We start from the raw sequence: 13433 nt of genomic DNA on the forward strand, positions 1-13433 counted from the left end.
GGGCGGGGAGTGAGACAAGGGGAGCCGGGGAACAATCCCAGCCTTGTCCAGCCCCCAGGGAGCAGCGCAGGGTGGACCAGCCCATTAGCAGGCAGCTCACTCGGCCTCCTGCACACAGCCAGCCCCTCCAGCTTGACCCAAGCCCACGGACATCAGATTGGCCACACCAGGCTAGAGCCAGCCTGGACCTGGCCAGGGCGACATGGCGCCCTCCTCAGACCAGGGGGCGCGCCAGGGGTCCAGGTTCGGCCATGAGCAGGGCGGTGGGGGCAGGGGGGCGCCTGGGCTCGGGAACCCAAATCCTGACTTGTGACCTCAGAAAGCACAGCTGAGCTGCGGTGCTGGGCAGAGTCCAGAGCGAACGCCTCCAGGAAATGGGGCTGAACCACAAGGGAACTGCCATGCGGGTTTATCCCCAGACACACCAGACGCGCCAGTCCTTGCGGGGGGCCAAGGGCTGAGGCCCCAGAGGCTGGTCTCCAGGCCCCCACGCACGCCCCTCGCCCCCGCAGAAGAGCTTCAGCCCCGCTCACGGGACCCAGCTGGAGGCCACGCATCGCCCACCCTGGCGGAGCTGCTGTCCTTGCTGGAGCTCTGGCCAGCACCCCTGCAAAGCCGCCAGCCGCTCACGGGGCCACCGAACTTGAGTCTTCCACAAAACCATCCCTGGGGTTGCTGGGTTCTTGCTTTGAGGGGTTCACCTCGAAGAAACTTTCTGCAAATGCCGCTTCAGGAACAAAGTGCCAATATCCCAATATAACCGGACACAATGGCACCAGGAGACGGAGTTGGGCTTCGAGGGGTCTTTATTAAGTGACGCTTTAGTCTCAGTCTTTGCCAGGGACTGGGAGGGGGGGTGACCCCGCTGCCCCCAGGTCGTCCCAGACGTGCTGTCTTAGAGGAAGGAGGCAAAAAGCCTGCTTTCCTCTGAGAACAGCCCGGGAAGCTAGGCTAGCGCTGGGGTGGGGGGGCGCAGAGCCAAGACCCCCGGCACCCCCCACCCCTGGCCGAGCTCCTGGCCAGCCCCAGGGCAAGGGGCCAAGGCATTCCTGGCCAGAGCCTTCCGGACAGCCTGTGCCCGCTGCAAAGCCCGCTGCCCTGAGCGATTGCGGATCCTGGCTCCCACATTCACCTCGCCCCTTGCTGCGCGCAAGTGAACCCCACGCTCGGCCCCACCGGGCCGGCAGCCCCTGGCCGGGCAGCTCTATGGGCCTCTCCCTCCTGCGGCCTACCTCCACACAGGCCTCTCCCGGGCCTCCCACCGCTCCCCTCTCCTCTTCCCGGCATCGCACTCTGCCCCCAAGCAGGCACCACCACTGTGGGGCTGGGGGCCCCAGGGACCCTGCCTGGCCTGCGGGCCAGACTGCCAACAGACAGAGTGACCTGCTCGGGGCCCTGGAAGCCAGGCAAAGGCAGAGCAGAAGCAGAAGTGGGGCGGCTGGGTGTGCGGTCCCCGCAGCAGGAGGGGGCGAGCCCTGGCCCTGCTCTTGGTGCCGGCAGCTCCAGGCCCCTCTTCTGGAAGAGTCCCCAAGGCTCCAGAGCTGCCTTGCCTGCACACAGGGAGAGGACGGGCGGTCCTCCAGGAGAGGAAGGGTCCGCAGAGAACTACCCACATGTCTGGTGGTACCCAATTCTCCCCCAGCGCCGGAGGGTGCAGACTCCAGGCGCCAATCACCCTGCATCCTGCGTGAGAAGAGGGGCCCTTCTGCTGTCCCTTCCCCTCAGAGGTCCACGAAGCACTCCAATGGAGCGCAGACGCCCACGCCTGCCCCTGCCCCGGGGACAGCGGTGGGCTAAGGCAGAGGGCTGGCTGGGGGCCCCCAGGCCTCTCCTGCTCCCAGCACTTCCCTCACTTTCCTGACGTCATCTTGGCGACAGGGAGACCGCCCTCTCAGCCGGCTCCGGGCCCTCCCTGCGGCTCCCGGGCCCTCCCTGCGGCCTGCGCTGCTGGGCTTCCTTCCTGCGTGCGTGCGTGCGTCTGCGTGTGCTGGGGTGACTACAGGTGGTGGTCCTGGCTGCCAGGGAGGGCAGGAGAGATCTGGACGCAGCCCCACTGTAGGGCGTGGGGGTCCGTCTCAACCAATCTCCTTCCACTGCTTGTAGAAGTCCAGAACATTCTTGATGTCCACACTGGCGTGCGCAGCGGCCTGCAGGGCTGCCTAAGGGATGGTGGTAGCAAACAAGCACGTGCATGGAGTGGTCTGAGGAGGGAGTCGGCCCGGGCACCTCCTCCCTGCTCACCCCCATCCTGCTACCTTGTGGACCGACCTGCATAGGGCCTGAGAGCACACTGGGGTTGTCCAGTGGAAGGCCTGTGACAATGGTCACCATGCCGCTGGGGTCCTCCTCACCCGCTCCCTGGGCCAGAGTCAGTTGTTTGCAGCTGTCCAGGATCTTATACAGGGTCCTGGTAGGGAGGAAGAGGAGGCAGGCCAAGCCACAGCGTGAGGGCAGCCCACGTACCAGCATCCCCAGAAGCTGGGGACTGGGAGGGCAGCAGGAGCGCGCGCAGGAGAAACCAGGCAGAGAAGGACAGTGGTTCTAGAGAGTGTCCCAGGGGGACTGGGTAAAGGGACACTAAGCAGGGACACCAAGGGGCTGTGGGGCTGGGGCCACTTCTCCCTCCCAGGGGACACGCACAGGAGGTCCTGGCGCCACTTCTCCCTCCCAGGGGACACGCACAGGAGGCCCTGGCGGGTTAAGCATGGCCCCAGGCTGGTCCCACCAGCTGCTGCAGCACCGTCCAGCCCAAGAGGCGGGAGAGCAGTGAGGCGGGGCCGGCGTTTACCAGGCATCTGCGTCCTGCCGCTTCAACTTGTGCCGCTCGAAGCTCTTCCCCACCTCTTTCTGGCAGCGAATGTACCTGCAGCAGGGGGGGGGGGGGTCAGAGGAGGCAGGGCACCTCCCCTAAAGCACCTCCCTGGTTCAAAGGAACTTCCCGGCCATGCCCAGAGCCCAGCTCGCTTTTCCTCCTGATAACATCGACCCCTTGGTTCCTCCCGGGGGAGGAGCTGGGAAGGGAGGCGCAGCAGATGCTTTTCAAGTCAGGGCTTCTGGAGACAGGGTCCAAACAAGCAGGCTTTGTGTGGCTTCCTGGCTGGGCAGGGGCAGATGCCGTGGGGGTGCCGGGGAGCAAAAGCCAGCTTGTCCCTCTGCTGCACCCACCGCCCGTGGCTCTCCCAGCCTGGAGCCCCGAAGGGAGGGCCTGAGTGGGCCTCAGCAGTCCCCGCACTCCCACCCCAGGAGCCCTGCCCACGGACCCACTCTACAACAGCATCCGGGAGCCGGGGGTGGGGGTGCTGCCCCAGCTCCCCGATGACGCTCATCTTACGTCTGCCCCAGAGACAAAGAGACAACAGCTTGGTTGTCTGACAACAGGTCCCCCCACCCTCCATCCACAGCTCAGACCCTGACGTGTAATTTTATCTCTGTCCCCTCCCCAGCTCCCCGCCGCAGTGCGCATGGACTGCAAGTGTCTCTCACCCACAGGCACCAGGGCTCCGGAGACGCCTGGCCAGGCCCACACTCACCTGTTTCCTTTCTTAAACTCTGCCTCCAGGTACCGGATCCCATCCCGGGCCCCTGGGTGCTCCTTCTTCAGCAAGTCTAGGCCATCGATCACTGGCAGACGGGGGGGGGGGGATGGAACAGGTGAGCTCGCAGGGAACCCCCAGCGCCCGCTGCAGTAGAAGCAGGACCCGGGCTCCTCGGTGGCTCCCAGGGCTCTTCCAAAATAGGACCTTCTCCGATCAGCAGAGCTCGCGGTCTACCAAGTGCATGCGCTTAGGTCTCTCCCGATTCTCCCAACCGTCTTGTGACTCAGCATTTAACAGACTGTCACATACATTCCACAGATGAAGTGACCGAGCTTTAGAAAGACGGCAGGACCTGCCGAGGCCACAGTGTGCCAACGGGGCCTCCCTGAGCGCTTCTCGACTGCAAGCCCCAAGTCTCTCTTAACCACACCCTGTCCCCCCCCCCAGTACACCCACCGGTCCTCGGGATGATGACGATGAAGCGGCCGCTGGTGGCCAGCTGGCGGATGACCGGGAGGTGGTGGCAGAGGGCCTGGGTGTCAGGGACAAGGTAGGGAGACATCGCTGACTGGGCCTTGGGCTGCTGCAGGCTCCCTTCCAGCTGAGAGACCTCAAGCTGGGGAGAGAGGGCAGAGTAGGTGCGGCTGCACGGGCCCTGCAGCCCTGGCGTGAGGGACGGAGCCCAGGAGGCTCTCGTGGGGCGTCTCCTGCCGCCAAGGGGACGGGGGTGGGGGACGGGGGGGCTCCTTGTACCAAGGCCTTGGAGGAAAAGGAGGCAGAGGGAGGAAAGGTCAAGAGAAGAGAAAGAGAAGGAAAAGCGAACAGAGAAGGCAGAGGGCCCAGCGAGGCCCAGCGAGGCCCAGCAAGGAGAGACACAGAGAAGGTGGTCTGGGAGGCGACGTGCTTCAGGTGGAAGCCGGCGCGCAAGGGGGAGACGGGGCAGAGCTCTAGGGGTGAGCGCCACACCGAACAGTGGGGAGGGGAGGTGGGGGAGAGAGCAGGCGCTGGGGGCAGGGCAGGGGGCAGCATCTGCCAGCGGGGTCTGGCCAATGAGCAGACGCAGAGCGGCCGCCGCTGGGTCCCGACCGCCTACCTGAAGCCGCAGCTGGGCCATGTCTCTCATCAGCCTGTTCCGACGGGCTTCCTCCTGCGCCTACAAGGCGAAACGCGCGCTAAGCTTGGGACCAAGAGCTGGGGCCTCAGTCCTTTCCCCAGTGATCGAGAGCTCTCTCGGATTATCCGAGAGGAGTTCCCGAGTCGGAGACAGGAAGGCATCGTGTGAGGTCAGCTCTCTTGCCCCCACTAAGTGTGGGAGAGGGAGGCTCAGGAGACAGACCACTCCCCTGGCAGAGAAGCGCTTCTGGGACCCGCGCCGCAGCGCTCGCCGGCCCAGGCACCCGGGACAGGGAGCAGCAGCTGCGCGTGGGTCCACACACACAGCGCCCAGCAGCATGGTGGCCTGCCAGCTCTGCCCCTGTGTGTGTGCGGTGCCCGCACACCACGCCTTCTATCGCCAACCACTTGCCAACTTCTTCCAAACCTGCTGCTCCCCTTCTGGCGGTCCCCGACTTGGGAAAGCAGCCACTGTGTACGCCAGGAGGCTGGGCTGTGACTGGTCCCTCTCTCTGCTCCCCAAGTTATCGCCTTCTTGTCCTGCTGACCACACGTCCGAAAAACCACTCACACGCTTCTGTTGCCCCTCACCTCTGCTGTGTGACCCCCGTCTAAGCTGGTTCCTCCCACCTCATCCTCCCCGGCCCCTGCCTCCGCGCCCAGCCACCTTCCCCGCCAGCACCCAGACACCAGCTGCTGGGCACCGAGGCCCCGAGTCCTCTGACGGTTCCCTTTGTCTTCTGGAAGAAGCCCAATCTCCCTAATGTGGTCTAAAGACGAGACAAAGGATAGGGGGCGGGGGGCACGGCACCGAAGGCCCTTTGACGGGGGAAGGAACGTCCTCAGAATGATGCCCTACAGCAGTAACCTGTGCAACTGCATCAACCGCGAGAACGCGTGGCCGCGGTATGTCCGGACAGAGCCGGACTGAGGGCGCGCTACAAATCCACTGACAGACACTCCTCAGAAGTGTCAAGGTCATGAAAGGAGACTGAGAAACCGCCACAGCCCAGAGCCGATCAAGGACACACACAACCCAACACAATGTGAGAGCTTGGAAAAGAAAACAGACATCTGGGGCACCAGGGGTGGCTGCCTTCGGCTCAGGTTATAATCTCAGGGTCCCGGGATCGAGCCCGCATCAGGCTCCCTGCTCGGCGGGAAGCCTGCTTCTCCCTCTGCCCACCGCTCCCCCTGTGTTGTCTCTGTCTTTCCTGCTTGCTTGCTCTCTCTCAAATAAAATCATTAGAAAAACAACAAAGAAAACAGACGTCAGTGGAGAATCCAGTGACATCTGAGGAAAGTCTGGGGTTAACAGTACTGCACCCATCCCAGCATCTCAGCTGTGACAATTACACGATGGTAGTGCGAGATGCGCCTAACCCCCTCCAGAGGCCCACATGACAAAATGGCCCCTTGGAGACACCTGGGTGCAGGACAGAGAGAGGGAGGGACAGAGCAGGCCCGGCCGGCAGACTGGCGAGGACGGGCAGTGCTGGCACTGCAGGAATCAAGCCCGGGGAGCAGCCTTTCAGGCTGGAGTTGAACTGTGAGGTCCGCTCTGCCGAGGGTAGAGGAAGGGACCTCCATCTGGGTCCAGGAAGAGGAGAGGAGAGCTGCACCAACCTCGGCCTCTGGCATCATCAGGCCAGCGGCTCAGAGATGTGGGCCTCGGCCGTCCTCAGGGGACATCTGAGGAACCACAGGCAAGCTGGGTCCCTAACCCAGGCAAATGCTGCGGCCGCAGCAGCTCAGAAGAACCAGTCTGCCCAATGCCAGAGCCCTGGCTTTGCCACAGACGATCCCTCTTCTGTGGCTCTGTGTCCCGTCATGGGGCGCAGGAGAGGGTAAGCACCCCATCACTGAGCTGCGCCCAGGGCTGAACACGCTGTCCTGGGCCAAGTCGGCTCGGCACACAGAAAGCTCCCAGTATGCGCTGGCAGGTGTCACTACCGGGAGGGCACGCTGCTGCTGAGGGATGCACCCTTAGGGTGGACATGGGCCACTCAGCAGTGCTAGGGGCAGCCCTGGCAGGTGACGGGACCTTGGGGTCCAGCACCAACCGCGAGGGGCTCTCAGCGGCTCCCTGTCCCTGAGATGGGAGTCTTGGAGCTTTAAGCTAAAGGAAATGTCTGCAAAAACTAACATTTTTAAAGCTGTGTGATTTCCCCACGAATGTCTTTGTAATTATGTGTTTTCCTCTACAGAGCACGACAGGTTGGTTTTTCAACAAAACGAACTTGCTTTTAAGACCACAAAGAAGGGAGTTTCTGGTGCGCCTGTGCCCCTTCCCAGCCACGCACGCTGTCCGCGCGAAGCGGGTGCTGAGAGGTGGGGAGGCCTGCAGCTTGGGAGGAGGGGACGGGCCTGAGACGAAGAACCTCAAGGTTTGCAGAGACACATGGGCCGTGCTTCGGTGCCAGACATCCTCCGCTGCCCCCCAAAACGGGCTGCCATCCAGCCCGGGGGGACAGCGCTCAGCTGTGCAGGCCCCAGTGCAGAGCCCAGACCGTGCTCCGGAGCATCAGGCCCCCCAGACCAAACGACCTTGCTCGCTCACTGCCGCGAACCCAGGGCCTACAGAACAGACTGGCCTGGCACGGAGCGGACTCTCAGTCAACGTCTGGGGACCAGGTTCTGAATGGAGAAGAGGTTAACCCCGGCCACCTACTTTCTGGGGGTCCCGTAGGGAAGGATCCAGCCATTCCCCCCACCCCAGTCCTTATCCCCAAGAGAGGAAGCGCCAGGGGCACCCGCAGGCACATGCCCGAGATGCAAGCTCCTTCTGGCGTCACAACAACCCCGTGAGGCCAGCACCCCTGGGGCCAGGGAACCCGTGGGGGAACCTAGCAGGGAGCTCAGACAGGAGGGGACAGGGACGGGCTCCCGCCCAGGCGGTCGGGACATGGGCAGGGCCAGGCTGCCTCTGCTGAGAGTACGGCTCCTTCCCGGTGCTCCCTCCCTGTCTGCAGGCCCACGGGGTGGGGTGGGTGGGAGGCCCGCCCCCCGCCCCGCCCCCCGCCCCGCCCCTTCCGTGCAGGCCCCGCCCCCCCGGACGGCGGCTCACCATGCGGAACTGCGCCTGCGCCTGCTGCAGCGCGCCCTCCCGCTCCGACGGCGCGATGCTGACGAAGATGCCGGCCTCCGCGCTGAACTGCAGGACGCTGCCTTGCAGGCGGGCCACGAAGTGCCCGAAGCTGCGGATGCAGCAGGTGCGCACGACCGACTGCGGGGACGTGGGAGCTGGTCAGGCGCGGCAGGGCCCCCAGGCACCGCCCCCCGGGCCCCACAGCAGGGGCAGGGGCTCCCTGGAAAGGCCGGTGGTGTGTGGAGTGGGAGAGGGGAGCCCCGAGACCCAGAGCTTTGGGCTGCCAGGAAAGGAGACTCCAGGCGGGACTGGCTAACCAGGCCGCAGGCGGAGACCGAAAAGGCAGCACAGCGGGCTGAGCGTTGGGGCGCCTGGGCACTCGTGCCACCTCCCTCCACCAGTGGAAAAACGAGGGGACACAGCTAGACCAACAGTTCCAGCCTGTTCTTCCCCCTCAAACAAGAATCCTCTCTAAAACCCTAAAACATGAAGCAGACGGAAGCCCAGGCCCTCTAGCTGGAGAGGAGGAACCAAAAGGCCCCTGTGTGCCGGCGAGGGTGCTGGGTGCCTGTCTGCCCGGCTTACCCGGCGGTCCCCAGGCACCCTGCGCAGGGATGCAGACACACGGGTGACCGGCAGGCCGCGCTGCCCCTCCAGCTCTGATGGCTTCCTGTCCAGCTCACAGGATGCCGGCCCCAGAGTGGAAAAGAGCCTGAGAACAGCTCCTAAGCCCTAACAGCCCCCATTCCACACTCTGCAAAAGCTGGACACGGCGGAGGCAGGCCGCGAAAGGACACCCATGCGCGTCCCACGGGAAGGAGGGCAAGCCCGGCGGCTCACGAGGGAAGCACGCCCAGCCCAGCCCTGAGGACGCTGCCAGTCGGGTCGGGAGTGCCACCGGCTTTACTGCAGGGCTGGATAACCGAGCTGCTGGTGTCAGAAACGCCATCCCCACCTCCTCCAAGGCGCTAAGCAGGGGCCGATCTGCGTCAAAGTTAAAGCGACGATGGGCCGCCCGGAGAGGCGGCAGGTTACGAAGGGCCGTGTCCTCTGGGAGCAGCAGGCTGGAGGGCAGGTCAGGCAGTTCACAACCTTCCAGAAAGTCTTGGACCTCGGAACACAGGGCCAGGCCTGGGGAGAAGCCGCGTGAGACCACCTGCCCTGTGGGAGCCCCCTGAGGGACATGGCCCCTCCCCCTGGAGAGCAGGGAGATGGACGCGCAGGGCTGTCCCACAGGACTGGTGGGGCTAGAGGAGCAGGGCAGGCACAGGAGCAGTGTGCTCTGATGGGAAAGGCTCCCCGAGCCCAGGGTGGGCCTGAGGAGGGCTCTCGAGGAGGACGCGCACCCTCTCAGCTGAGGCCAGAGCTGAGAACCAGGAGTACACACGCAGCTTGAAGGTGGCAAGAGGGGATGAGCTCTGGAGGCCCAGGAGGGCTCTCGGTGACCGGGGCTGGCTCCCAGGCCTGCCTCTCTCTGCTCCTGTCCACCCCACGGCCTTCCCCGGGGAACACCCTGCCTGGCCAACCAGGCCACCTGCCCACAGTGGGGCAGTGTTGAGGAAACCAGAGACGCAGAGACCACAATGGCCGCTGTGTGCCAGGATGGCAGGACACAGAGCCCCATCAGCCTCCTTCCCCCCAGGCTGGGTTACCAGGGAGGGGGCTGGGCTTTGTGGGGCCACGAGGGAGAGGGAGAGCAGGGGCAGTGCTGGGCACTCACTCACCAGACTCCCGGAGCTCGCCAGCAGCTGGCAACAGGTTCAGCAACACAGACAGGCGATTCCACAGACTCTGAGAGCTCTGCGAAGAAGGGAAGCCTTCAGTGGGGCATGGGCAAGAAAAGCAGGACGCCGGGGGGGTCTGGGGACTATGGGCACAGACCTAGAGCGATCTGATAGAAAAATCAACAAAAGAGGCCGGGGGCGGGGGATGGGGGATCCCTGGAAGACCTGGAAAATAGGGAGCCGATCTCATGAGGAATGAAGGGGGCCCACGGGCCTAGCTGAACTTCGTCACCAGCAGCAAGACCGTGGGGAGAAGGTTTGAGGCCACAGGAAGGACACTGGGCTCTGGGAGTGGGAGAAACCTGAGCTCCAGAGGGGGCCTCTCCCCACTGTTCTGCCCTCCATGTGCCCATCTTGGAACACCTGTGTGGGGACGTGACCCCACACCCCCATCCTTAGCACACCTCCCGATGACTAAAGGGGAGTGAGTAACTTGCCACCAGCACAAATGAGCACACGCCCAAGGGTGTGCCTGGCCTAAACTCACTCTCTGAGGACCAGGGCAACCCGCAGGGGAGGGGTCCTCCATAGCACGGCAGATGTGCCCCTGGGATAAAGCAACACTGGAAAAAACTGTGCGGCCCTCAAGGCTCGAGACAGACCCTGAGAAGGCACCCCTGCCCCCACCGCACCCCCACCCCCCAGCGCCCGCCTCCACAGCCCGGGCCTGACGCCACTACCTCCACGGCTCCCCTGCCCCAGCGCCTCCACCCTGTCTGGCAGTCCTGCAGCCCCCAGGGCCCGTCTCCCAGGCACCACTCCTCCCTCTGGACTCCGGGTCAGGGCTTAAAGCCGGCCCTCACTGACCCCAGTCCTGACGACTGGCGTGACGCCCGGCGCGAGGGCACAAAGTGCAACAAGCAGCTCTCACTTTCCCTGTCCACACTCTGGGTCCCGGCCCGAGCCATAGGCTCCTGGAGGGCAGAGGTCATGTCTAACCCTGTCCCTATAGAAAGCGTAATGGCCCACCCGAAGCAGGTGCCTAACGTCTGTGGTGATGGAACCAGCAGGGGGGCCCCCCAGCACCGCCCTCAGCGGAGCTCCCCCGCCACCGCAGAGAGCCGCACCTGCGCACACACGACGATGAGATCAGGGTTGGCTCGCAGCCAGTCCAGGAAGACCTTCACGGCGGGAAGCAGGCCTTCAGCCGCCAGGACTTGCAGCTTCTCCTGGACGCTGCGCTCGCTCCGACAGGAGCGCCCACTGGACTCGCTGCCCTCCGATGTGGAGCCCTCCTCGGAGGCTGGGTGGGGGAAGGGGAGCCGGGATGAGCAGCTGGCACACAGCCTCAGGCTTCAGCTCCAGGCCAGGGGCCGCCCTGCCCGCACCCCGGGGCAGAGCGCTGACGTGGAAGATGGGGAAGATGGGGAACTCACCACGCACCCCGCCTCATCTTTCCACGCCCACCAGCCAGATGCTCTTAAACTGAGAAACTGGTGCCTCCACCCTTGCTGAGCCACCTGGGGGGGCTCAGTCAGTGGAGGGTCCGCTTCCAGCTCAGGCATGATCCCTGGGCCCCCGAGTTGAGCCCCGAGTCAGGCTCCCTGCTCAGTGGGGAGTCTGCGTCTCCCTTTCCCTCTTCCTGCCACTTGCCCTGCCTGTGCTTACTCACTCTGTCTCTGACAAACAGACAAATAAAATCCTAAAAAGAAAAACAAAAACTGTTTCTTCCTGGGGCCCCTGGCTGGCTCAGTAGGTTGAGAGTCTGACTCTTGATGTCAGCTCAGGTCTTAATCTCAGGGTCAGGAGGTCAAGCCCTGTGCTGGGCTCCACACTGGCCATGGAGCCCACTGAAAAATAAACAAATAAAACAAGATACGGTTCTTTCGGTCTCAAGCTAACTTGTGAGGGGGTCTACAGCGATTTCCTCAACCGGTGTTTCTAAAAGGCCTACTCCCTGCTACGACGCACAGCGGGCAACCAGAAGGCAGCCGTCGGGGAGGGAGAAAAGGCAGACAGAATTCAAGGACAGCCCGAAGCGCCTGGGGGCTCCCTCCGGTAAGTGTCTGACTCCTGGGCTCGGCTCAGGTCACGATCTCAGGGTCTGTGAGGCTGAGCTCTGTGCAGGGCCCCACACTCAGCACACCGTCTGCTTGGGATTCTCTTCCTCCCTCTCTGCTCCTCCCTCTCACGCAGGTGTGCGCTAATAAACTAAATTAAAAAAAAAAAAAAAAAAAAAAGGACAACCCCGCCCCCCCCAGCACTTTCACGGGCAGGTCAGAGCGTGGAGCAGCCCCCCGCCCCCAACCCGGGCTTCCGAGCATTTCCGGCGTCCCACCCTCTGCGTCCCACCCTCGTACAGGCTCGGTGTGAGGAACGGACGATCCAAGGACAGACGAGACCCACGCTGCCCTGCCCCCAAGAGGCTCACGGTCTCGCTGGGGACCCAGACAAGCCAACAGACAAGGACGCCTGACTGGGAAAGGCCTGGAAGCTGTGGCGGGGCAGAGGTTACAGGAACCCGCAGGGAGGAACTCTCCCCTAGCCTCGGAAGAATGCCAGACCCCGTGATTTGAGGGAAAACCAGAGGGCAAGTAAGAAGGAGCCAAGCGCCAGGTTAGGGGCAAGGGGCAGCTCCCAGAAGGGGGAGGAGAACTCGTCCTGCACGAGGCTGCTGTGCACGCTCAACAAAGCACCCGACGACAGGCCAGCCGGGCGCCCCGTGCAGGGGAGACCCCCGGGAGAGCGGTCCCTGGCGGGACGAGGGCCAGGGGCAGTGGCCGTGCGGGAGAAGGGGCACACTGTAAGCAGCCGCGGGGACTCTGAGGACGACGCTGCTGGGCCGGACTGGGCCGGAGAGAGCACACGGGCGCGGGGGGGGGGGGGGCCCCCCCGCAAGGCAAGCCGCCCCCCCCCGGGGGGGGGGGGGAGTACGGACCGGCAGGGGGGGGGGAGGGCCGCCGGGGGGGGGGGGGGGGGGGGGGCACCCGCACAGACAGGCAAGCCGCCTCCCTCAGGGGGTGGCGGGAAGTACGGACCAGAGTGGCGGGAACAGAGGCCCAGATACCTGGCTCCGAGGGCTTGTCCGCATCTCCGTTGACGCAGGGCCTGCAGCTGGCCGCGGCGGGGGCTTCGGCGGGGGGCTGGAGGAGCAGGTTGCTGAAGGTGGGGGCCAGTCGGAAGCAGCGCTTAGTCTGGAACATCTGGGTGGACATGGCTTGCAGGTTGCTGGCAATGCTAGCCTCACTGGGGCCCAGGGGGCCGTTGAGAGACTCGGGAGCCTCTGACCTAGGCCGAGCAGGCTCTGGGGCCGGGGACCGTGTCCCCTCCTCGTCCTCCATGTCTTCCAGGTCTGACCGGGACTCTTGGCTGTTCATTTCTGAGTCTGTCTCAGCATCAAAGGCCGTTCCCCCACCTTCAAGACTCTTGTCAGAGCCACTGTCCGAGCCCTCACTGGCCCTGGCAGAGTCGTGGCTGGAATCCGATTCAAAGCCTTCGCTCAGGTCACTGTCATCTCCTGCTTTGGGTGGGTGGCGGCGGCGGCGGAGGCAGGAGAGGCGGGAAAATTTCCGGCTCTTTCTGACCTCACCTGCTGGAGGTGCTGTGGGAGGGGGCTCGGGGCCTGGCACCTCCTCCTTCTCCAAGGGCTCATCTGTGCCAAGAGGACAGTCAGGTGGGGCCTGGGGGCAAACTGGAGCGATTCACCACCTCCCGAGCCCCCCATGTGCTCCCCTTCCCGTCACTGCACTCCAGCCTGGCCTGCCCATGTGCACGCACCTGCCTGCACCTGTGCCATCACTCTGGAAAGCCCCCCTCCCCAACCCGCACCTGTGCCGTCACTCTGGAACTGCCCCACCCCTGCACCTGTGCCATCGCTCTGGAACGCCCTCCTCCCCCCGTCTGCACCGGTGCCGTTGCTCTGGACCAGCAACCCCCGACGCCTGCACCTGTGCATCGCTCTGGACACCCCCC

The 13433-nt window shown here is 64.4% G+C and overlaps 1 protein-coding gene across 1 annotated transcript in view; it reads right to left on the reverse strand.

The window, feature by feature from the left end:
* Positions 1 to 1202: 1202 nt before the first annotated feature.
* Positions 1203 to 13433, reverse strand: part of SMG5 (SMG5 nonsense mediated mRNA decay factor) — a 24042-nt gene continuing 11811 nt past the window's right edge. The window contains exons 12-22 of the mRNA XM_032845010.1: positions 12529 to 13113; positions 10589 to 10764; positions 9462 to 9537; positions 8693 to 8868; positions 7717 to 7875; positions 4630 to 4689; positions 3993 to 4152; positions 3531 to 3621; positions 2789 to 2863; positions 2269 to 2407; positions 1203 to 2159 (exon numbers count right to left, since the gene is read on the reverse strand). Of these exons, the coding sequence (XP_032700901.1) occupies positions 2076 to 2159; positions 2269 to 2407; positions 2789 to 2863; positions 3531 to 3621; positions 3993 to 4152; positions 4630 to 4689; positions 7717 to 7875; positions 8693 to 8868; positions 9462 to 9537; positions 10589 to 10764; positions 12529 to 13113 (1781 nt within the window). The 3' untranslated portion in view covers positions 1203 to 2075. The remainder of the gene's footprint in view (positions 2160 to 2268; positions 2408 to 2788; positions 2864 to 3530; positions 3622 to 3992; positions 4153 to 4629; positions 4690 to 7716; positions 7876 to 8692; positions 8869 to 9461; positions 9538 to 10588; positions 10765 to 12528; positions 13114 to 13433) is intronic.

Source organism: Lontra canadensis, unplaced genomic scaffold (genome assembly GCF_010015895.1).
Source record: "Lontra canadensis isolate GAN:19392208 unplaced genomic scaffold, GSC_riverotter_1.0 scaffold160, whole genome shotgun sequence".
NCBI lineage: Eukaryota > Metazoa > Chordata > Mammalia > Carnivora > Mustelidae > Lontra > Lontra canadensis.